The sequence below is a fragment of the Halichoeres trimaculatus genome, unplaced genomic scaffold, assembly GCF_033239565.1.
Source record: "Halichoeres trimaculatus isolate MK-OKI-2021-1 unplaced genomic scaffold, fHalTri1.1 fHalTri1_scaffold_12, whole genome shotgun sequence".
Lineage (NCBI taxonomy): Eukaryota > Metazoa > Chordata > Actinopteri > Labriformes > Labridae > Halichoeres > Halichoeres trimaculatus.
This window is the reverse complement of record NW_027437190.1, coordinates 5,491,462-5,515,556: the sequence shown is the minus strand read 5'-3', so window position 1 is coordinate 5,515,556 and position 24,095 is coordinate 5,491,462. Positions and strand designations below refer to the sequence as shown.

Genomic DNA, 24,095 nt, shown 5'->3' with positions numbered 1-24,095 from the left:
AAGATAAAATCTGTACCTAAGGAAACAAGCGGCGCCCGTTGCTTGAAGAGCAGAAGTTGTGTCAACTGTTAACTTTTGATTTGCTCGCCGTGCCGCTGATCACAGGATGTTTTTTTTTTTCACTCACAAACTCTGAATTCTTTTTCTCTTTCCGCACAGAAATTAGAGATTACATGTGGTGACTCTTGCATGTGCCTCCCATTTTCGCAAACGGGGTGTATATGGTTTCAAGAAAAAAGTCTTGTAAGCTGCTCGAGTATCCAAAAGCACGTTTTGAAAAGCGTGGTGCAAGAGGAAAAAACGATCAGGGTTTCCTCCTGCGCTTCCAATCAAGACTCCAGAAGAAGATCTCTGCCCTGGCTTTATCGTATATGAGAGGTGTCAGGAGAGCGGGTCGAGCTGAAGACGCTCTTCTACAATGGTCTGTAGCCTTAGTTGCTATCCAAACACAAATAAACAGAAGAGGAGCATTGAAGTTAATGATACAAGAGGGGGTGGAGGCGTGTCGGAGGGCGGGCTGAGAGTTCCAGAGCCCTGGAGCCCTGAAAAGTGCAGCACCGGTGCGCATTACGCACACTTCCAGCACCAGCTACAGACGGGACTCCCGCATTGCTCCTGTCTCTCCTCTGAGTTCTTCACCTCCTTCCACAACTTCTAACAACTCGTCCCATCTCTGCAGAGCAAGAGTCGACTACATGGCCACATGAAAGTCTCTTGGACTTGGAACTTGGAAGACCTTTATTTGAGTTACTGTGGATTACTGACATTCTCCAGGACTTTGGGGAGCTATTTATTGGGGTAAGACTCTGTTTGGCAGGGGTTGAGTCAGTCTTACGCAGGGAGGGAAACCAACTCTTTTAGCTCGTTTGAAAATCTTTTTTTTCTCAGTGGAAAAAATGTGACTTCGGCTTTCAAACCTAGCAGAGATCCGTGTTCGTAAAGTGGTTAACCTTTCAGGAATAAAGAGGCGAGCTCTGTTTCATGATGATCGCAAGCTTGAGGTCATAGTTTACCCACGTTTGTCATCACCTCTTTGGGCCCACAGCGCGTAATAAAACTGAAACAAGAAGTGGCCTTTGCTTCTGAGGTCCATGTCACACTGCGGGCTGAAAACCCACCAACTGCAGACACTGACAGGGACTCAAACAGGCTCTATTTAGACCGCTGTCAACGTGTAAATAAAGTCCAAAGGTTGTTGAGAGAAGAGCAGGTTGAATAAAGATTTACATGGAGTAATTATAACATGCATGGAGATTTTTGCTGCACCTGTGCAAAACGTGAAATCCGCCCGTCAAGGTGAAAGCGAAGTACAAGTGGGTGTTAACGTGAAACAAATGTAACGACCTGACCGAAACACGCCACGGCTCTTAGACTGCCGTGTCCGCGGCACGTCCACCCTCTGCAAGCTGTGTGTAACTGTGGAAACTGCCCAAAGTGAGCGAAGCTGCAGGGTTCAGAGGGCGCACGGCATGTCGAGCTGTGACCAAGTCCTAATCCAGCAGAGAAGCTGCGAGCGTTACTCAAAACGATCCAGAAGAAGCACTATTTTATTTTTATTTTATTATAATTACAGTTCCCGTTAGATGTGAGGATCAGCTGCTGCTCGGTGAGCTTCAAGTGTCATTTCCAGCAGCTGAAGTCTGGAGCTGAGCTTGTGGTTCTCATGTAAGGAGGGAAACTCAACTTAACCATCCACACAAATATTGAACCTGTCACTCTTCATGCAGTCAGCTCACCTGATGAAGTGATCGTTTTATTTAGCTGGAAAGTCTTTTTGGTGTGAAGTAGTTAATATTTCTGACTCGACGCTCTTTCGTGCAGATAAAGCACAATAAGTGAAAAAGAGAATTTAATCTTTAAGAATTAAAAAATAAAAGTAGACACATTCAATTGACTGTCTTGTGTGACATTAAATAAAAAGCACATGTTAAAAAAGCTGCACACTGCGCGCGTAATCTCACCAATGCTCTTATTTACACATTTTAAATATGCTGCTGCAAACAGTGCGCCAGTCCTGTGTTTTTGTGGATCATTTGGTGCTTTGGGCAACTTAAAGGAAGCTGTAGGCCTCTTAGTAATTTACAGCCATAATCTGTGAAATTGGAGTCGTTTAATTTGCATTTATTCTGATTAATACCTTCATGAATTATTGGATTAAGATTTGAAACTGCTTTGAACGCCTCCTAGTTTACAGATGTTTAACTTGTTTTCTTCTTTGGGGTGGCATTTGGATTTTTTTAAGTCACTCTCTGAAAGTCTCAGCTCAGCCATCCTCCTTTCATGACTGAATTTGTTGTTATGAAATTATTATTTTACCCAATAACGGCTGTGAGTTAGCGTGTGTGTGTATAACAGGTGTGTGTGTGTGTGTGTTTTATGGTTGTTTCCCCGCCTGTTGGATCGCGTGGGTAGTAAGTGGCTAAGTGGCATTTCCACACAGCATTCATGTGTTGTTTTCCTCTCTCCCTAAGGGCTGTCACCGTGTACTCTGCGGAGGTCTGAGCCGAGATGGGGAGCAAAGCTCTGCACGCTCCGATCCCACTGCACCCGGCCCTCCAGCTCACCAACTACTCCTTCCTGCAGGCCGTGAACACGTTCCCCGCTGACCAGCTGCAGGGACTGTACGGCCTCAGCGCGGTGCAAACCATGCACATGAATCACTGGACTCTCGGTTACCCGCACATCCAAGGACTACGGTCTACGATCACAGAGATGGCAGCCGCCCAGGGCCTCGTAGACCCCAGGATCCCCTTCCCAGCGTTACCCTTCTCCGCCGCAGCACAGCTCTTTCACCCCAAACAAGCCGGCGCAGCGCACGGCCTCCCCTCCTTGCACAAAGACAGGCCGAGATTTGACTTCGCCAATCTGGCCCTCGCTGCCACGCAGGAGGACCCACCGAAAGCCACGGACCTGTCAAAGTTGGCATCAGGACTAGGAGGAACCATCTCTGAGCTCAGCAAATTGTCCCCGGACAGAAAACCCACCCGTGGCAGGCTCCCGTCCAAGACTAAAAAGGAATTTATTTGCAAGTTCTGCGGCAGGCATTTCACCAAGTCTTATAACCTCCTGATCCACGAGAGGACCCACACGGACGAGAGGCCCTATACCTGTGATATATGCCACAAGGCTTTCAGAAGACAGGACCATCTCAGAGACCACAGGTAAAACTGGTTTTTAACACAGATTAAGACACAGAAACACTGCTGGAGAGCTCTGTTCACAGGGTTAAAGCTGCTTCCAGGGCCTTGTAATGTTTTATTTTTCTTTAACATTCACATTATGATGGCAGGTGTTTCTGAAGGAAGTGGTTAATGCACATTCAAAAATAAACATTTAAAACTTTTCAGAGCAGATTGTCCACTTGTTTGTTTACAGCTATTTGAATGAATGAATACATAAGTAGAATCACGCATGAGCAGATTATTTACAAAGTGTCGTTTCTGTTTCGCAGATACATCCACTCCAAGGAAAAACCTTTCAAATGTCAAGAGTGTGGGAAAGGATTTTGTCAGTCTCGAACTCTAGCCGTACACAAAACCTTACACATGCAGGTAAGCAGAGAATCCTCACTGTTTGCATGATTTCTGATTGACGCAGAGCAGCGCAGTTCACCTGTCTTATACACTGCCTCATGTTTGCATGAACAGGGCTCATGAAACCACAGGGTTTGGCCGCTGCTTCAGTTACTTCATGTGTTAGAGATCTGCACATTTAGTCAAATAAGAACCCTGTGGAAATGAGTTTGGTAGCTCTAACCTGACAGGATATTGGTGATAAAAGTGATAGAGCTTCGATACAATTAAAGGGAATAATTCTTTGCTTGCTTCAAATCTAAACAGGAGTCTCCCCACAAATGCCCCACATGCGGAAGAACCTTTAATCAAAGAAGTAACCTGAAAACTCACCTTCTCACCCATACAGACATCAAGCCCTACAGCTGTGGCCGCTGCGGAAAGGTGTTTCGGCGCAACTGTGACTTGCGACGGCACAGTTTGACGCACAGCCCACACCAGGACTTCTAGGCTGGACAGACTAACTAATAGACAATGGTCAAAACGCAGGACAAGTCAGCAAGTTTTTTATTTTATTTTTCAAAAGACAATCCACAAACCGGGACATGTTTACTGCGGCTCATTCAGGAGTGGGATTTGTTTGGAGCTCAAGAGGGACAGCAGCGGGGACAGCATGTCCAGCGTTCACTTCACCTGTAAATATCAAAACCATGTACATATGTGTTTGTTTCTGAATGTTCTCCCCTGTAATAATAATAACGTTGTCAATGAAAAGTGATAAATTTAAAGTATGTTAAATTGTATTTTAAAAAATAAATATTTCCGTTACATGTACATGTGCTGTTTCCTTTCCCATGACTTAAAGATGACAGTCTTGAATCTGGGTTACTTCACCATCGAATAGTCTAATCATGATGTGTCTTGTTGAGCTTCTAATGGTTAATACGGTCAGATTTAAAGATGTGGCTGTGGGAAAAATTATGTTACTGCTGATGAGACGTACAAAGAAATAAATATGAAAAAGAAAAAAGAAAAATCAGGGTAATCGCAACTAATAAGGCTTGCAAAAACATATCGTAAGACATAATAATAATAATAATAATAATAATAATAATAATAATAATAATAATAATAATAATAATAATAATACGTAATTGTGTACTTTTAATTTCTTGCATATTTTTTGTGCTTCAGAATAACTGAGCTCTTGTATAATCTTCAGTTCACCTGCAGCCCACAGAGACAGATTCTGAGATAAGAAATCTTTATCTGACACCCTAACCAACCTGCCCAGTGGCATAAACACAGAGTTACACGGTACAGACAGACTAAACGATAGATTTCAGAGTTAACTCTGAGCTTTTTAGTTCGTGACAGGTGCAGGATTCAGGACCACTGATCGTTTAATGCAACAATATGCCAGGTTTCCTCTTTTATTAAAAGAAGCAGGTTAATGGAAAATGTGACAGTGCTTCAACCGTCATAGATTTTTGTTTCATGCCCCTATCTCGTCTAAAGACTTGGATGTGACCCAGCAGACCTCGCTCGGTGCCTGGTCCATGGCCTGAACATTAACCAGCAGCCTATTGACCTGTGACAGGATGAACTGACCTGTGAGCTTCTTCTTTTGCTTTTTTTAATGAAGATAACTGAAGTTTCCCTTCCCCCGACTCTTCACTCATCTCTCTGGCGTGCTGCGTGACTTAAAGCCTGCAGGCCTGTTGTTTAAAAGTTTCACAATTTCTAATTGGCTGGTGGAGAGACGCGTTAAAAATGACCATCAAAGCAAGAGTGCTGTTAATTGAATGACAAAAATATAAATACAACAAAAATAAAGATTAAATTTCATGGGCTTAAGAAAGAGTCTGAGCAAGTCACAAACACAAACAGGAACTATAAAGGAAGCCTATTAATTATTGACGGAAGGACATGAACCGAGGCCCAACTTATTGCACAGCAACCTTCTTCATTTCATTAATGGGAAGCAACATCTCTGCTTTTATTTAAAAAGAAAAGCATTAGATTTTATTAATCAGGAAAAAAGAACAACTAGCCTTGTTCTCAAATAGGAAAACCTGCAACCATGTAAATGAAAAGATAAAAGAGGTAGCCTATGCAATATTGTCAACAACAACAACAACAACAACAACAACAACAACAACAACAACAACAACAATAACAATAATAATAATAATAATAATAAGATTGATAATAATAATGATAATGATAAAATTGTTATTATTATTACTATTATTATTATTATTATTATTATTATTATTATTATTATTATTATTATTATTATTATTATTATTATTATTATTATATCAAACGGCTCAACATTTGGATTTCTTTTCTGAAAAGCTTTGCTTTTTCAGCAAAAGGAAGAAGAAAAGACAGAAAGTAAAAGCCAAGCAACTGAATAATTGGTTGAACTGTTCTATTCTTCACCACTTGTATTATTGAGAGAAATTCTGAAGTCCAAATAGGATCGCAACAAAGGAAAAACAATAATATTTAGTATGTCATATTCATCATGCTGCATGTTTGCAAAGAGAAAGAGCGAAAACTTTTTGAAACGAAAATATCTGAAGCTTATTTGATGAACTATATCCACAAGAAAAAGTCTGAAATTTTATGTCATTTCATTGGTTAAGAATATTTTTGATAGAGAGAAAGTCTTGACATATCTTTTTTCATTAACATTTAAGTTTACCTCAATGACTTTATTTAATGTGAAAGATACAGAGTCATGAAATTGATTATTTTCTGCTCGAACCGCTTGACTGATTTACTCTCAGCTGTCAGGTGCAAAACAAAGAGAGCTTGATTTCTCTTTTCTCTTAACATCTCCAAATAATTGATCAGTAATGGTGCGTTAGCATTTACATATACGCTCCCACACACATTCATCACAAATTCAATCACTGCCTGACCTGCTGCGTGGACTCCGTCCACAGGAAGCGGGATTTTTGCGCGCAGAGGTGAGGCTGTGCGGCTTCCTGGTCGCTCTGTCCGACTGTCATGAAACGACATGTTTGAAAACACGTCACCGTGAAATACTCTTCAGTGGACAATTGTGTGGATGTTTTCGGCTCTATTAAACAGTCTAATTTAGGGACAGTGATTAGACACATCCTAGGAAGTCTCTGTAATCAGTATTTCATTATTTAGAAAACAGGAGTGTAACCTGTACCCATCCATCCATCCATTTTCTATACCGCTTCTCCTGTTAAGGGTCGCGGACCTGTACCCACTCTCATATTAATATTCATAGGCCTGGTCTCTAGATTTTCACGTTCTCAAGGTCACTTTTGTTACTGATACACCAAAAAGATAATCAAGTATCCACCCTTAAAGTATTTTGTGTCTGTGTTCTTGTTCCCATATTTTAGCCTAAACATTAGGCTATAAACATTATCTGACTATCTTTACATTTCACATAGCTTTTTCTTGCATTTATTAACATTACACTGACACATTGATATTATTGTTATTGTTTGTAAATAATTATAAGAAAATAACCCTACTTATAATAACAAGATAAAAGAAAGAAAATACTGCGTAGACCTTTTGCTGTAAAAAGTGTGTAAAAACATTTGTCCATAGATGGATCTTTAGGCCTTGTTATAGCTACATAAATAAGACTGACCAACTAGACAAGTGGCTGAATGATAGGCTGATCGATTGATTGATGAATCACCATATAAAACACCAGGTACAGAGAAAAGAGCAAGGATCTCACGTCACTATGGATTTATTGTTTCTTTTAAAAAATCTCTTCCTATTTGTAATAACTGTTCTCTGATCTGCTACTACTGATGAAAATCATTATGATCCTCTCGCATGTTAACATGGATGACGCGCTGAAATGTTCATTAATCTGCACATCCCCTTTAAATAAACAATTAACACTAAGAATAACAATAATACGTTTTCCCTATGATTGTACGCCTTCTTTTCTCTCTTTTTTAAGGTAATATGTCAATTTGATTGATTTCAGGTCTGATCTAAAAAGTTGAATGGAGCCAGTAGTTAAAAGAAAATTCTTTTGTTTAAATAAATGATGCGTTTTCAAACTAGCCAAGCAGCAGCTATCTGCCTGTTGTTCAGTGAGTTTTCTACTCCCAAAGCAAAGGTGATCCTCTGCGGTCATAAAGCTGTTGTTACAGCTTTGGGTGTGGGCACGAATTGGCGTTCAGTGATGCTTTCACACCTCTGTTTCATGACGGTAAAGTCCTGGAGTGGATATCCACATTTTGTTCAAACATTATGACAAAAGTCGTATCATATAAACGCTGCGCTTCAGTTCTTTCAGTGTGAGCTTAAAATGACCTAAGGAGGAAGCGGTGAACCTCGTCATGCGCTGCGTGAAATTTCCTCCGTCATGCCATGATTCTAATCAGCTTCGGAACCCGATTCACAAATTTACTACAGGACCAGAAAGGCAACACGGCGCGTACGGAAGCCGCGTTGGTGTTTATCGATGACGTGTGTGCTGCTGCCGTAGAGCGCTATGGCTAACGACACTTGATGGCTCGAAGATGTTTTATTGATCCACGGATTAAAGAAATATTCAAAACACGGAACCGGGTGTGAAGTAAGAACAGACTGGTTTATTTTTTAAAGGTGTTTGAACATTTGAGCCGAACAGACTGAAGTTAGAGGGACTTCTTCTCAGCTTAGCTTAGCATAGCTTCAGCTAAAATGACAGAGGACCATAGCCTGTCTGTGGATAAATATCCGAATATGAATATTACCATGTAGCTTTTTATTGCGATAAATCATACACCTTTATAGTTTATGTCTGCTGTATCGTAATGCATTTTATTTTCGGTGTCACTAAGTACTGTTCGCGTCTTTAGCATCTGCCTAAACAGTGATGACCTGTGACAACTGAGCTAGTTCAGGCACTTTTGGGAGTTGTAAGTAAGCTACTATATTTCTAAACTTTGGATCATATAAACGACATGAACAGGCTGTTGTTTTTACCAAATTTCAGCGTAAATAAGACGAACCTCCCCTTCAAGCCTGCTAGTAGCCTAATAGTGTGTGTAATGTAGACGTCTTTAGATGCCTGATAACCAAAACTCAAACATGTGAAATGCAGATTAAGTGGACGATTGACCCAAACATAAAGTTATATCAGTAATGAACTGAAATGAAGGGTAGCAAAGTGCTTTACATAATAAAGATGATCTGTAGAAGAGAATGAATGAGAAATGTAAGGAAAATCTACAAATAACAGAAGACAATTAAACAATATAAAAAGGAATAACAAATAAAGTATCAGAATAAAAATAAATTTTAATCACAAAAGATCCTGCCTTAGAAAAAATAAAGCTGAAATTTGGGAATTGGTGTTTTTAAAGAGATTTAAAGGAGAACAAAGATTCCTACGACAGGTTGTTCCAGCAGGTGAGGGCTCTGGTCACCTTTGGTCCTTGGGCCCTAATAGTAAGACAAGAGTGAAAAAATCCGTAACGGAATCCAGTTTGACCAGATCACAAATCCAAATGGAAACAGTTTCACAGTTCAAAGCTTCATAGCTCAGTCTCACTTTGTTTCTTTGAAGCAACAATGATGTTGGTCTAATAAAACATGCAAACCATCACCATGTTTTGTACATTTGTGTATTAAGACAGGGGCAAGATGTTGGAGTCCTATGTCACACCGCTCCTGATGAGCTATGTGAACAAATACATCAAGAATCTGAAGCCGTCTGACCTGCAGCTGTCCCTCTGGGGAGGAGATGTGGTGCTCAGCAAGCTGGACCTGAAGCTGGATGTGCTCGAACAGGTATGTGAATGTATCCTGCAATGAGTGACTGCATTTTCACATTTGATAAGAAATCATCAAATATAAACAGTAAGTGTGGTATATCCTCTTCTTCGGTGCTATGCAGATATGATTAACAGTTATAAAAGCCTGCACTGCAGTTTGGAATAATGTTGTTTTTGTGCCCACGCTCATTAAATTATATTTAATGTGTTTGAACCACACCACTGGTTCCATCACATGCAGTTATTAGTTCAAGTTGTTTGACCTGCCTTTAATTTGGGGTTTGACCACTGTGATTGGCTAATGTGTGAATACAGGCGGGTCTTGTAACTCTTGTAAACAGTGAGCAGTGAACAGTGGGGAAGAGGAGACAAATCCTGAAGTACAGTGAGGACATGTAAACATTTACACCCATGCACCTATAAGATTTTATGTTAGGAGAAACTATGCTCTGAGTAAGAAAAAAAAAATTAGTCTGGAGCACTGTGCGCCGTCTTGCATTTCTAACTTTCATCCAAATAAAATTACATAGAACAAACAAAACATGTGACCTTGAATAAGATGCAACATGATACATGATAAGCACGTTAAATGGTGTCAAGATGTGTGTTCAGCAAAGACCTCCCTCTGACCTGGTCAGCAGAACCTGTGTAACCTTTCCTAAACTCCTCTCAGGTGTTTATACAAAACAAACAAACAAAAACAAATGACTGCAAGACAATCTGTTTCTCATTCCTTTGTTGATAAATGGGGCAGTGACAAATAAAGGTTGATGTCACAGTCAAAAATATGCTTCCAACTTGTTAAAAGCAACATGTTAGATGTTTGTTTTAATGTGTAGTTTGTATTTATGATGGTGTCATAGCTGTTTATATAACATTTTTACAATTTTTTTAACCAATTACAGAATCAGTCCGATTGAATTTCCAAATAGTGTAACTTCAAAAACATGAGAAGTATTAAATGATTCACCTTCCTACAGGTTATGCAAGTCTACTGATGAAATAAGTTATTTGTTATGAAATATCATCTGAAGGTCTGTTCCAGATATTTCATTTCTAAACTTGATAATATGGGTTGTATTTTACTGAAAGAGCCACTATGCTGTAGACATCACTGTTTTCTTTCTATTTTGGGGTCACTTGGTTTAAAATCATTTTAGATTTCATTTTTACAGTGTAATAGATTGATAAAATCATATTCATAGTAACTTTTTTACACAATATCAGGTTTTTATTGAGAAACATTGGTTACACTCATTGACATTTATTAGTTACCCCAACTGACCACGTCTTTCACCCAAACAGAGAAGTCCTACTTTTAATGGCAAACAGTTAAATGAACTTTTTTTGAGTGGACAAACTTCAGATTTTGGTTTCACAGGAAGCTAGTGTTAAAATAATGATAAAACAAAAAGACAAAACTCAGTCCAATGCACTTTAACCATGTCTGATTTTGAGAATGGAAGACAGAAGTTTGAAGAGATTATTATGGATTGAGTGTGCTCATTTATCTAGGGCAGTGTTTCCCAATCCTGGTCCTGGGGACCCCCTGCCCTGCATGTTTTTTATGATCCTGACTCCAACACACCTGATTGAAATGATCAGCTCGTCATCAAGCTCTGCTCCAGCCTGATAACGAGCCATTCATTTGAATCAGGTGTGTTGGAGTCAGGAACATAAAAAACATGCAGGGCAGGGGTCCTCCAGAACCAGGATTGGGAAACACTGCTCTAGAGTACATTTTAACATTTATATTTTAAATGTTTATTTTTAGATTTGTAAATCCAAACTGTATACTGAAATGCAGATGATGTTCCAACATGTTCGACCATTATCTCACCTGTATAAGGAGAAGTGAGTTGAGAAACATGGTGGAGGTCAATCAGCAAAAATCCTGTGGATCATCTTCTCCTCTAAACGTGCTCCTTTAGTTTGGCTTTGTCAGCTGTCAGGACTCATCCTCATGCAAATAGTTCAAAACGCAGAAAAGTGACTCATCTTTCTCTGACAAAATTTGTCTGAAAAAGCACAGTAGCGATTATTTAACTGTTGTTTTTCTTACTAACCTCTTTCTTTCAAACAATAATGTCATAGAAAGGATTGAGGTTTTTGGGGCTCTGAATGTTCTCAAAACTTCTTTTAACCCTAATTATTTCCTTTCACCTTCCACCACACAGGAGCTGAAGCTGCCCTTTACCTTCATGAGCGGTCATATTCATGAGCTCCGTATCCACGTGCCCTGGACAAAGTTAGGCTCAGAGCCTGTCGTCATCACCATCAATACAATGGAGTGCATTCTGAAACTGAAGGATGCCGCCCAGGTTAGTCATCGTCTATCAGGAGGACTGTGCTTCCTTTCGTTAAAATCCCCCCAGCACCAGAGGTCGGCTCTGAACATCCGTTTTCTCTTTAATTTCCAAAGAGTTTCCAGGGTTTATTTTAAGGTTATCAAACAAATGGAAACATCTTGACTTTTACCGAATGCAATCTCCACTTTGTTGTTGAGTTGTTCAGAGGAACACATGAGAAAAGTGAAGTCCTGTAGAGAACGTGCAGCCAGCCACGAGTCATCGCATTTACATTCTGACGGTGTCCCTTGTTCATCACTCTGGAGCAGAAACCAGCTCATGACGAGGCTCTCATGTGATCAATGAAATGTTTGTGTCCTGAGAAATCGCTGTGTACGGCATACGCCTGATCAGGTGTTGACTTTATTGAAATAACACGTACCTTAGTGTTCACAGTTCAGATTCACATGTTGTGTTCAAAAAAAGAGAACTTCTCTGAGCTGGAGATGGATTACACAGCAACAGAGGTAGAGAGGAATAAAGTTTTGCATGCCATTTGAAAAGCGACAGTAAACCGAGTCAGAAAGCTTACAGCTGAGAGAGTAACTTTAGAGTTTGAAACTTTTAATTTATACATCCTTCTTTGAGTTATTTGTCAGATACACGTTACTTTTAGGAGCTGTAATAGCATTAATAATTTACATTCAGGTTATTTAGAATAGTAATTAAAACTCAAGATAATCTTAAAACAAGCTCTTTTAAAAAGCTGCGGTCAGACTCCAGCCTGAGCCTGTCACAGTCTGAGGAGTGAGTGGAGCTCTCAGCAGGTCTGAAGGAGGAACAGAGCAACCTGCAGCTGAGTCCCTCACAGATAACGATAAATGATCCACATCCAGAGCTGCAGACAGGTTAACCTACACACTGATTTCATTTACCACCAGGTTTGGTTATTTTTTCACATGTAGCCTGACCTTGAAGTGCATCTGTTTTGCACAATAAGCACCAAGCAAACCAGAGTGTTAGACTGATTATTCATACCTCCAGATTAAGGCTGAACGGATTTGAAAAAAATAATCAAATTGCGATTTTTTTTTTTCTTTTACCAATATTGCGATTGTCTATCTTCTACATTATTCACTAAACACAAGCATATAACATGAGCAACACAACAAAGCATTCTGTCAACATATAAACAACTCTTTCCTTTGGGCCAGGCCTACATATTATGATGAAATGAGATGAATTGATACAAACAACATATCTTGATTTAACTATTACAGTCACAGCAGAATATTGACTGATTGATTTAACTTCAAGCCTTGTTGACGTGTAATAAAATGATCATTACTTACCTTAAATAATATCAGAGAAAGAAACAAAGCTCTACAGAACAAGAGGCCTGGTATGAACAGTAATATGAAAAATAAATATGAATCCTTCCTTTTTAAATTTGAATCTCACACTGAATAAAGTGCCTAATTGTGAATAAGACCAAATCTCTGGCTCCACCACTGAAGTACCTCAACATGTGAAATGCACTTTTTTATAAAATGAAGAATGAAACATTGTGTGAACATAAATGTAAATATCATTTGTAAAAAAATCTTACTGATCGCTCATCAGTAACAAAACACAAACTCAAGTAAATGCACTTAATTATTTTTTTTAATTGCAGCCTTTGGGATTAAAAAAACTGCATTCTATTGCACTACATTGCGATGTCTGTTTAAATTCGGTTAATTGTTTAGCCCTACCCCAGACGAGCTGATACTAAGTATAGAAACAGCTTTGATGGACATCAGGAAGTTTGTTCTCAAGAGGAGGAGCATAGTTTCTAAAAGACATGGATTTTATTCAGACTACATGGATTTTTTTTAGACTACAGCGTTGTCGCTTTAATGTTTGAGATGCTTTTACAGTTGCACCGATTTCTGTTTTGTATTTTCATCAGCTTCAAAAAATTTCTTCTGTTAAGGAGTTTTATGTGGTGCTGCTTGTGGCACCCCTTATGTTAAGTGGTAAGGTAAGGTTGTACTTATTGTGCCTGCATACAGGCAACACAGCAAGAGAAAACTTGCACTTAGTTGCTGCAAGAAAATTGTTATATTAGGTTACTTTGCACCTTTTTAAAATCATTAGTAGATGCAACAGAAGAAGTTTTGTGATCAGCTGTGGCCTTGTTAACGTCCGCTTTCCAAATAAAAAAAAAACCTTAGTCCACTATTGCAGCTGCTTGGGACAGCTTCTTCCACTCACTAATCAACGCTGTGATTGGCTGTTGTAACCACACTTAGGCTGTTTTCGAATTCGCCTACTACATACTGCTTATTAAAGTAGTATGTAGTAGGCACTGCCTACTACATACTACTTTCATAAGCAGTATGCAGTATGACTGTTCAGTTGGGTTAATTTTTGTAGTATGCTACGCTGGTTTTCAGTTCGAAGAAAACGGAAGTTGGCTACGGCCGACTTTTTTTCCCCAAAAAACTTTATTGAAAATGTAGAAAATAAACGAACCACGAGTAACTTATCTGCAAATATATTGCCAGAGAGAGCATTTTATATTAACTTTCAGTGGTGGAGATGATGAGGATTTAAAGATAAAAAAAGAAATGGCTCTCATATTTATATTCCTCTGCTACTCCGGTTGTTGTTGCTCCGCCCTCAGCCATTTTCACTTCTGATATGGGACCAGGCACGTTGCATTGTGGGTAACAGTAGGCGAAGCAGACTGGTCCGATGCATACTGTGGATTTTTCCCGATTCAGTACGTCATCCGGGTGTTTTTCTCATACTGCAACTCTGACATTTGTTCGCATACTGCATACTGCATACTGCATTTTGGTCGAAACAGTAGGCACTGCTAGTATAGTATGCGAATTCGAAAACAGCCACAGTCTCTGCCCAGAAACGTCCTGATACAACCAAAACATCAACATACAGGCTGAGTAGGGGGCTGAGGCAGACTCAGACACTGACACACATGTAAAGAGGCCCAGAGGGGACAAATTACTCCTCTAAAAGTTGGTATGAAGACAGCACAGCTTAGATTTGTTTTATGCAGAAGAGCCTAGCCTTAAATTCACCACCCATGCAGATTGAAAGTGTTGCTCATCATGGCCTTTTATGGCAGGTTGAAGTTTCAAAGCCATCCACAGAAACACACATTTCAAGCGGAACCAGCTACTCATACACCACATGAGCTTAGAGCTGATGGTGGATAAACATCACAGGTAGCTGTTTCTTATTTAATTGTGTATCTATGTTTGATGAAACTTTTCTTTCCTTTCATTTTCTTGATTCAGGTACATCTGAAGGTCTTGAACCAGTTCTGATAAGTCTTAAAGAACTCATTCAAGGGAATTACAAATGAAGTTTGGAAGAGTATTTAGTGAAGCAGTTTGGAGCAAAGCCAGACTTACAGCAACAGTTTTTCTCTCGTGTGGAATTTAAATAGAGCTGAGACCAGAGGATGCAAAACATTGTCTTTCATTTTTCTTTAAACGTCAAATATTTTGATGGAGTTCTACAGGAATTAAAAATAAGCTGAAAAAATAATCAGAACACGGGAAATTTAGCTTTTAAGTTTTGCAGATCCTGTAATTTCTCTTGCCTGGAACGTTGTGGTGGTTCCCTCTGCAGCCAAATAGTGGAAATGATAAATGCTATAATTAATATGGTTTGTTTTCATAATTACTGTTAAAGCCTGAGTGCCGGCCTCTTACAGATCCTTACATCCTTTGAGGTTCATAAGGGCCTGTGTAATTGGACCAGAATTATCTGGATCCTCTGGATGTTTGTGTTATTCCTTGAGAGGAAATGGGTAATACTCCAGATACTGAGATTGCTCTTCAGGGCCCATCTATAAAAAAAACAGCTCGCAATTAAAGTTTCCAGCAACCGTGAATGTTTGGGTGTTTCACAGCAGTTGGAGGTTTCAGCCTGTGCTGACGGTGTAGTTACTGAAATAAGTTTTAACGAGGGTGTGAAGTGTAAAAAGAGCTTCAGTAGGAGATGTGTTGCACACTTTTTATGGTTTTAGAGAACAGGTTGGAGAATTAAACACGCTGGGTTCAGGTTGGAAACACTCCGCGTGGATGCTTTAAAGCTAAGTCTGAGGATTATTTGATGTGGTTTTAGGTTTAGATCTATCATCATTAGCAGATCGACATTTTGTAAACAACTCAAGTTATTTGATGAACTAATAAGGCCTCTGTCTCGTATCTTGTTAGCTGTAAGAGAGGCTGATGGAGGGAGATCGTAGAAGTTGTCTGTTTGAGCAGATTTACCAAAACTGCCCATATCGACGACGGCTGTTCTCTGAAGGGATGTCCCGATATTACATTTTCACTTCCGATACGATACAGATACTGCAGCATTGAGTATTGGCCGATACCGATATTAATCTGATACGATACCAGCATTAAACATGCATACTTTTCTTACTTATTTTGTAGTATCTCTGTCATGTTAGAAAAGGCTTGATTAAGTGATATTATTCAAACAGAGAACAGTAGTCAGCAACAGCAAGTTTGAGGAAAAACTGACCCATTTAATATTAACCAATGGGTAACAGAAACTGCCATAACGGAGATTTTAGATCCATTCCAATACGATACAGATACTTGTTTTTTTGCTAATATTGGACCGATATCCAATATCAATATCGGACTGGGACACCTCTAGTTCTCTGTGTTGGGGTTATCTTATAGTGATGTGATATTATACTGTGTTTCAGTATAAACTTGTAAACTTGTAAACTCGTCCTGATGTTCAGTTTGAGGTGGGAGGAGTTGAGTGGACAGCAGTTATAGGGGTGTCCCGATTCAATATTGATATCTAATATCAGCAAAACAAAAAAAAAACAAAACAAAAAACAACAACAAAAAGAAAAACGAGTTCTGGATTTAGGGCCGGGCGATATGGTCAAAAATAAAAATGTGAAGTTTTTCCACAAAAAGATTGATTTATGATTTCTTATAACCCCCCCTATTTTTTGTATAGAATACAATAAGTACAAATGACATGGATAAATAAAGCAAGTTTTGTTTTTATTTTATCAAAAACTTGACAAAAGTAACCACTTTTTTACTCCTGGGATTGAAGTCTTAGCTGTTCTTTTGTTTTTGAAACCACATTGCGTAAATTTAGAGTGAAGACTTTTTTTACATTCACATTAAAAAAAAAAAAAAAATCACCATTCCCAAAAACATGATGAAAAAATTATCTCATTATTGGATCTGAAAAAATACACAACGACAACATTTTTATTATCTCTAGCCTCATGGTAGTGAAATTGCATTGACATGCTAGCAGTTAGCATACATATAACTTGGGTTTCAGGATAGAATTTCAACTTTCATCACAGAATCATATATCAAAATACTAACAAGAAAATGAAAGAAAAGTAATGTGCAGGCTCGTGGCTAACTTCAGCAAGATTCCAAACAACTTAGAATTATGCTTTGACCACTTTGAGACATTAGTTGGCCTACTTTAGTCGAAAACATACAACAAAATAGTACATCAACGTCACGACTTGGAATTTTCACTTGTTTTCATTTATTTACATCCAGGGATATCCAGTGACCAATTTTGTATTTATTCACTTATAAAATCAATTAAATGTTGTTGACCCAGAAAACCTGTAAAATTCACTGGAAGAATTGATAAGGGGATTGATAAATGGATCTATGAGCAGAATCGATAAGGGAATTGGTATCAATTAAACCTTATTAATACCCATCCCTAGTCGTTCAGCTGACAGGTTTGCTGACAGAAACATGCAGAAGCACAAACTGGATGATGTTTGTGTCTTACCTGCTGAAAGTCTTGCCTTTGATTCCCCTGCTCATAGGAGAGACCTCATGAACAGAGATTACACAATAAACTGCCTGATTTATCAGCTCAGCAGGACCTTGTCTCTGGGCTTGAGCAGACAGGAGGTGAAGATTTGGTTATTGAGAGAATATAATTTTGATAAATCCAACCCCCCTGTCATTGCATAAAAACACATATTAGAGGTAAACTATACAGAGAAATAGTTGGATATAAAACAGAGCATCACCCACCAGGTGACCAGACTGTTCATCATCTACATCACTGATAAAAACTCAGCACTTTTAGCTTTGAATGTGTGAACGTGCTGCTGTTGTTTTGATTCAGAGAATCGGCACACGGCAACGCACACGTAGCCTGTGTTGTCATAGCAGAGGGACATCCATCCAGCCGTCCCCGCCTGTGAGTCAGCCACAGCTCCATAACCCACAGGGTCGCAGTCAGGATTGATTCCTGGCAGGATGAGGTTACATCAGCTCCTCAGACAATCCTCAGACACAGGAAAGCAGTCAGTGGATGAGTTTGAGATCAGTGGCTTCCTGCGTCCAGTGAGTCAAATTGGTGATCACTTTGCTGGACTGGATGCTGCTGCTCCAGTCTTTAATCCCCGCTTAGAGGCCATCCGGACCACAGAAACCTCTCAATAAAGCTTAGTGCTTGAACAGGGCTCCCGTTGATACGGCAGTCTTTGAGACAATTACCAAGCATTTAAGACCATCATTCACTTTATCTGTCCACTTAATCCAGCAATTCCAGGAAGATATTGTGTTTCACTAAGGGACACCGTTTACTTTATGTCCTAATTCAAAACAAACACGAAACATCAGAGTAATCACTTTAAGTAAGGTTGTTGAAACTTGGACCCTGAGTTTGTGTCATGTGTGGGAGTAACACAGCTCTGTTTCATTTCATCTCTTAACTTCTTTCTTTGTCATCAGTTTAACTTCACAGACCTTTTTTCTGAAGGCAATGTTGACTTTGTAAAACTGTAATATTTCTGTATTCTTCTGCGCTCAGTGTAAAAGAATATTTTTTTAATGTAACTATAACACCCTGCATATTTTATGCAGATAGCAGATTTCTGTTACTGTCAGGAACCGATAGGCAGAACCAAAATTTACGTTGTCAGCGAGTCTACAAATCCTGGAAGAATGAGGCAATCGCTAGTTTCCACATGCAAACTCCTCAGTAAGAAAAGTCGCTATAGGCTGTCCCAGGAGTCACTAAATGACGCCATCATCCAATCTTAGAATAAGCCGTTTGCATGTAATTGTCATGGACGCTGTAGGAGAGAGGAATAACATCGTAGGTGAGACAGAAAGTGGGAAAAAGCACTGTAAATATACAACTGCAAATTATTATTTTTTTGTCAATTCTTTTCTTTTAAATGTCAGAATATCAACACTCTTCCTTTATCTGGGCTTGGGATCAGCAAAAGTGACCCAAAAGAGACAAGCACATGAGCATTCATTTGCAATTAGTTGTCTGCTCTGGCTGCAGCTGGGAGAGACCGCTGTGAAAAAGTCTGCGTTTACACGGAAACGCTGATGGACTGAAAATGCTGCAGTAAGCATGTCAGGCCTGTACTCGGCGCTATAAATGTCTTGTCCGGAAGCAGCTTTTGGTAGATCTCCACTGAAGTAGAGTTGAGCCGATCATCTGGTGTATTGGTGAATGCTAAGAACAGAAGTGGATCAACAGATGCTCATTTTGTTAAAGACAGTCAGCAGATTAAGCAGATTGAGCAGCACAAGCACAACACGGTAGTGTTTTAGAAAAATCTGGAGGCCTAGTTAAAAGTTTACATTTCAGGTCGACTGAAACGCCGTTCCTGTGTAAACGCGAAGCTGAAAACGCAACAAAACTTTTGCGTTTCACCCTAAAACCGCTGTCATGTAAATGGCCCCTTAAGATCAAAACATACCGCCACGTCAGAGTCTGCAAACAGAAAAGTTACTTGAGGAATCTGAAAAGTGGCTGAATAAGACAGCAGCAAAGTCTCTAAGTTTGCAACACTCAATCTTGGTTTTATCCACACTTTCACACCGGTGTCATCAGAAATCACCATTAATCCAAAGTGCTCCCATACAACAGAGTGATACAATGTGACAGATGCGGCCTCTAACCTTGTTTGTCTTCTCTGCTCACCCTCCACAACTGTCTTGCTGTACTCCTTCACCTCAAGTTGCGCATGGGTATGAGCGGAACTGAACACAAACTGAGCAGTAAAACAAAGAAAAAAAACGAAACAAACGATACGCTCCTAACCAAGTCAAGTAAACCGGATACGTTTTTTTCACAAACCATTCCAACCCTAGTGGTGATGCACCAAATGCATTTGAATTGGTGGCAAGTCAGGATGGCAGGCAGGCCAATTCATCTCCTGGACTCTTCTGCTTCAGAGCCCTACTGTTAAAGATGCAGAATGTGGTTTGACATTGTCTTGCTGAAATATGTCACATCCCTGAAGACATCATTGTCTGGAAAGCAGCATGTGTTGCTCCTAAACCTTCTGATATTGTTCAGCATTTATAAACAGTTTGCTGTTGGATTACGTTTAGCAACATCTTACAAACTTCACTGACTGTTATAGAAATGGGGTCGAAAGATCAGCCTGATATTACTCTAACCTCTGATTTCACACTATTAGTCAATTATTACCCTGTAAATACTAAGCTACTTTTAAACTTTAAGTAAGCTTCTAAATTCATCACTATGTGAATCAGGACATGCTCTCAAATGTTAACCACAGAGACAAAGTCGTGAGATAAGGACTGGATATTTTCCCATCAGAAATGAACTGGTTGGTTTTTAACCCATCTCTGCGTTAGGGAAACCCCCATGTGTGCTGTAGTTAGTGTCTAAGGTCTGTGTGTGTGAGAGTGTGTGTGTGTGTGTGTGTGTACATGGAAAAGGTCTTTGTGTTTTTTTATTGCTAACACATTGCAGTTATTAGCATTAGGGGATAGCTTTGCCAGCGTAAGCAGCATGCCTCACATGCTCAGTCTGGGTTTGTGGTTAGTTGATGGAGACATCTGAAGGACTCGGGCCCCTTAGATCTAAATCAGGAACAATTTTTCCCTCTTTCCCATTCTTTTTCTGTGTTTCATGCTCTTTTGTTTTTTGCCCCCGACATTCCCGCTTGTATTCTTCTTCTATTTGTGTCTTTCTTAGCTCCCAGACACTTTTCCTCTTTGTCAGCATTTTGTGTCCTTTTCTTTTCGCTTATCCTCTTGAGAGTTGGTCTTCCAGGTGCAGAAATATTGAAGTATGCATCATTAACATACCTTTTTAGATACAAAGAAGTCACCAGGCTGATATAACACTGTCTCAGTAATTGATTAAAGGACACATTGATTATCTTTGATAGCTGGTTTGTCTGAAATCTTTTTTTTCCTGGCTTTAATTTACATTTAGGAGTTACAGTTACTTTGACTGTAGGTCATTTGTTTTTAACAATTTTGTTCTGAAAACATTGAAGGAAAAAAACGATAGCCTTTAGACTTCAGTGTTGACAATCATGGTGAAAATACCATTCCAAATAAGCTTTTTTTCAACAAAGAAATAAATCTATTTGTGGAAACTGTTTCTGAGATTTACCAGACAAACAGAAAACTTTAACCAGAGCAGCTGTCTTCTAACTCCAAGAAGGTTTCATCAGGAGTTGTGTTTGCTTGTAAAACCAGATTATTTTAGCACCAATTCAAATACTATATATTGTACAGTATGTGTATCATGGAACTACCAAGATATACTTTAATGTTTGGCGTATTACTCTTCCCTGCTAAGTTCCTTTTGCTACCAGTAACTTGCCTCAGGTGTTGAGATCTAAAGCCATCCTTTACGTAAACGTATCTGTACTCTTTCCTCTGCCAGGTTTTTCCTCACAGATGGAACCTAATTTAAAAACCAGATGACCCACCTGGCACGTCAGAGGTTGCCCTCTTCCCTGTTGTGGATCTATTTGGGAACTGGGTACCTGTGGCTGTGAGAACTTTCTGAGTGATCTTGAAAAAGTCTCCCTTCTAGAAATATGCCTGATCAAAGTCAGCACCAAGGCTATTTTATTTCTCAGCTTCCCGATCGGATCAGCCAGGATTGATTAACGATTTCTGTGATTAATTTTGTAGTGGTGGTGGACACTGGAGCCTAACTGTCAGACAGAAAAAGAACAGAAGAGCAGAAGAAAGATAAACAGGGGACAGATAGAGCACAAGCTAAGGGCTAACACAGGAGCTAATCTGTTTGTGCTAATGTTCATTCCAACCCACAGTCAGCAGTTATTCTGCAGTGGTCTGTTCAAACTTGAGAGTCTATCAATAAAATGAAGAGTGAGGTTATGTTAGCTCTGCTTGGTAGATGACCGGCAGGACATAACCAGGATTTACTAATGTTACACATTATGGACACGTCTCAGAGCACCGTGCTCTGAATTACACCAAATATTGACAGTTACTATTACTATGTTACAAACTGAGTTTACAAAGTTTGGTTGTCACTGATGTTCCTATTAGTAAAAATATTACCTTTTTGCTTTGTATCCCGTAAAAACTTGTATGCCTTGGTAAGAGTCATGTTATTATTATTATTATTATTATTATTATGTCTTCACAACAGTGGGTGCAAGTGCTCATGGGAAATGGAGTCTTTATCCCAGAAAAATACTATCTATTCTCACAGCCCCTTTCGCTGAAAAAAAGATTTGATAATAGTTTTCCTTTTTTTTTTTGATAAGCATGATCTATTATTGGCTCCCTTAGAGTAAAAGAGAAGGCACATGTTTGAAAAGTCAGCCTAGAATGAAATCTCTGACACTAACACTTCCAAATGAACAAAATGATGTAGGTTATTCATTTAGTGTTTACAAATTGATTCACTTTTTAATATGTGGTGTTATGTCTTTCTTTGGAGCTCTTCACATTCTGAAATTATGAAGATAACTTCCTCATTTGATCCACTGCTTACTGAAAATGAAACTTTTTTTTGTTTTGGAATAGACGTGTTAATACTTCCTCCATTCCCTGATGTTACTCTGACTCCAGACTTCCTCTAAAAATACAGAGAAACTTGAGTCTAGTCCTGAGGCTGCAGCACAATGGCTGTAACATTTCATAAGTGCATTTCAAAACGTGTTTTCTCTCCCAGTAGTGGATTCAGTTACTTAAGGTGAGGTGGTGAAAGAGAGTGAGGGAGGGGGGGAGAGAAACCACATTTTTCGTATAGAGCTGTTTTCATTGAGATAATTATTCAGAATGTCACACATTGTGATATTCATCTGGGTTCATTTCGGGCTCTAATCCCTCCAATCAGCCATGGATTCCAGCTGCAGGACTCTGCTGTGTTTGAGTCTGGGTCTTTACTCTCCTTCTACCCTGACTATGCAGAGGTCTCCATATACCCATTGATGTGTGCTGTTGCATGCAATTAAATGTTTTCCATGTAGAGTAACTCGCTGAGAGTTTAACATACCACTGTAGAAAACAAAAGCCTGTCTTTAATCATGGTGTGACGGCGTCTGCGTTTGTCACAGTTTCATTAAAAACCCATTAGCAGCTCATTTTTTGTTGAGCTGATGGATGTGTTCAGAGGGCAGGAGACCTTTACAGGAGGGGGAACTGGAGTCAGGAGTGAGAAGCTCAGTTTTCTTCTGCTCATATTCCAATTGGAGGGATGGGAATCGAAAACCGGTTCCTGTTAAGTATCAGTGAGAAATGGTTCAATCCATTGATATTGTTAGCCTTTGTGCTTAACGATTCCCCTTATTGATTCTTTACATTATGCCAGAGCTGCAGGACCTCATGTCGACTCGTCTGCTGCAGCTATCTTAGCTTAGCAGTTCTATAACAGTTTCCCAAGAAAACTCTGATTCAGGATTTTCATCTATAAGTTTTACTGAAGAGCTGAACATACAAAGAAATGTACATTACTCTCTCACACCAGATTATTATTCAATACATTCAACATGATATAAATGTCCGTATTTACCAAAAACGAAATTAACAAAAAATGCTAGCTTGATGCTAACGTACATGATTGATATTTTAGCAGTTAGCATACATCGGTATAACTTGGCTTCATATTAAAATTTTAGCTTTTATCACAGACATATCACAGTTACAGAATTCCAAATGAACAGGCAAATGAAAGAAAAGTTACGTACAGGCTCATGGCTGGCTTCATAACTACGACAGGGTTCCAAACAACTTAAACTACTACTATTACCACTTTAAGACACTAGATGGCCTACTTCAGTCAATAACATATAACAAAACAGTACATCAACATCACATGACGTGCATTTTTTTCTTATTTCTGTTTCCGTTAATTTACACCCAGAGATATCCACCTATAAACTGAATTTAATGTTGTTGACACAGAAAACCTGTAGAACTACGTTTTGTACAGAGAAAATTCACAAGAGGGATTAATAAGGGAATTGATAAAGAATCTGATTGAAAAGCAGAATTGATAAGGGCATTGGTATAGATACAACCTGATCACTACCCATCCCTATCCAGATGGGACGTCATCATTGGATCAAGTGGCTGAATACTTGGTGACACAACTTTAAGTTGAAAGCAGTGAGTCTTAGTCATCCAGGGTTTTAGAAAGAGAAAAGTGATAGAAATTAAGGAAAGAGGAATCAAAGGAGGCAAAGAGAGACAGATAGTAAGAGC

General features: G+C 39.2%; 2 protein-coding genes across 5 annotated transcripts in view; both read left to right on the top strand.

Annotated features, from left to right (window-relative positions):
• The first annotated feature begins 596 nt into the window (after window positions 1–596).
• osr2 (odd-skipped related transciption factor 2) lies at window positions 597–4,251 on the top strand. 2 transcript variants are annotated; one of them, XM_074683960.1, is made up of 4 exons: window positions 597–798; window positions 2,472–3,161; window positions 3,452–3,551; window positions 3,922–4,251. In XM_074683960.1, the coding sequence occupies exons 2-4, from the start codon at window positions 2,509–2,511 to the stop codon at window positions 3,994–3,996; spliced, it is 828 nt and encodes a 275-aa protein (XP_074540061.1). In that variant the 5' UTR covers window positions 597–798; window positions 2,472–2,508; the 3' UTR covers window positions 3,997–4,251. The 2 variants fall into 2 exon arrangements, with proteins under 2 accessions (XP_074540061.1, XP_074540060.1); XM_074683959.1 differs by having other exon boundaries at window positions 3,840–4,251.
• Window positions 4,252–7,993: 3,742 nt separating this feature from the next.
• vps13b (vacuolar protein sorting 13 homolog B) overlaps window positions 7,994–24,095 on the top strand; it is a 411,975-nt gene continuing 395,873 nt past the window's right edge. For 2 of the 3 annotated variants that reach the window (XM_074682783.1, XM_074682782.1), the window contains exons 1-3: window positions 7,994–8,109; window positions 9,151–9,308; window positions 11,470–11,613. In XM_074682783.1, coding sequence (XP_074538884.1) covers window positions 9,162–9,308; window positions 11,470–11,613 — 291 coding nt within the window. In that variant the 5' untranslated portion in view covers window positions 7,994–8,109; window positions 9,151–9,161. Of the gene's footprint in view, window positions 8,110–9,150; window positions 9,309–11,076; window positions 11,147–11,469; window positions 11,614–24,095 lie in introns of those variants that run through there. The other variant, XM_074682784.1, reaches the window with a different exon arrangement.

What these genes read in the sequence shown, in the direction of transcription:
- osr2 (XM_074683959.1), top strand. Translation starts at nt 2,509, where the DNA reads ATGGGGAGCAAAGCTCTGCACGCTCCGATCCCACTGCACCCGGCCCTC. An exon ending in GACCATCTCAGAGACCACAG is followed by an intron (nt 3,162 to 3,451) that starts GTAAAACTGGTT and finishes TCTGTTTCGCAG; the next exon opens with ATACATCCACTCCAAGGAAA. An exon ending in ACAAAACCTTACACATGCAG is followed by an intron (nt 3,552 to 3,839) that starts GTAAGCAGAGAA and finishes AAATCTAAACAG; the next exon opens with GAGTCTCCCCACAAATGCCC.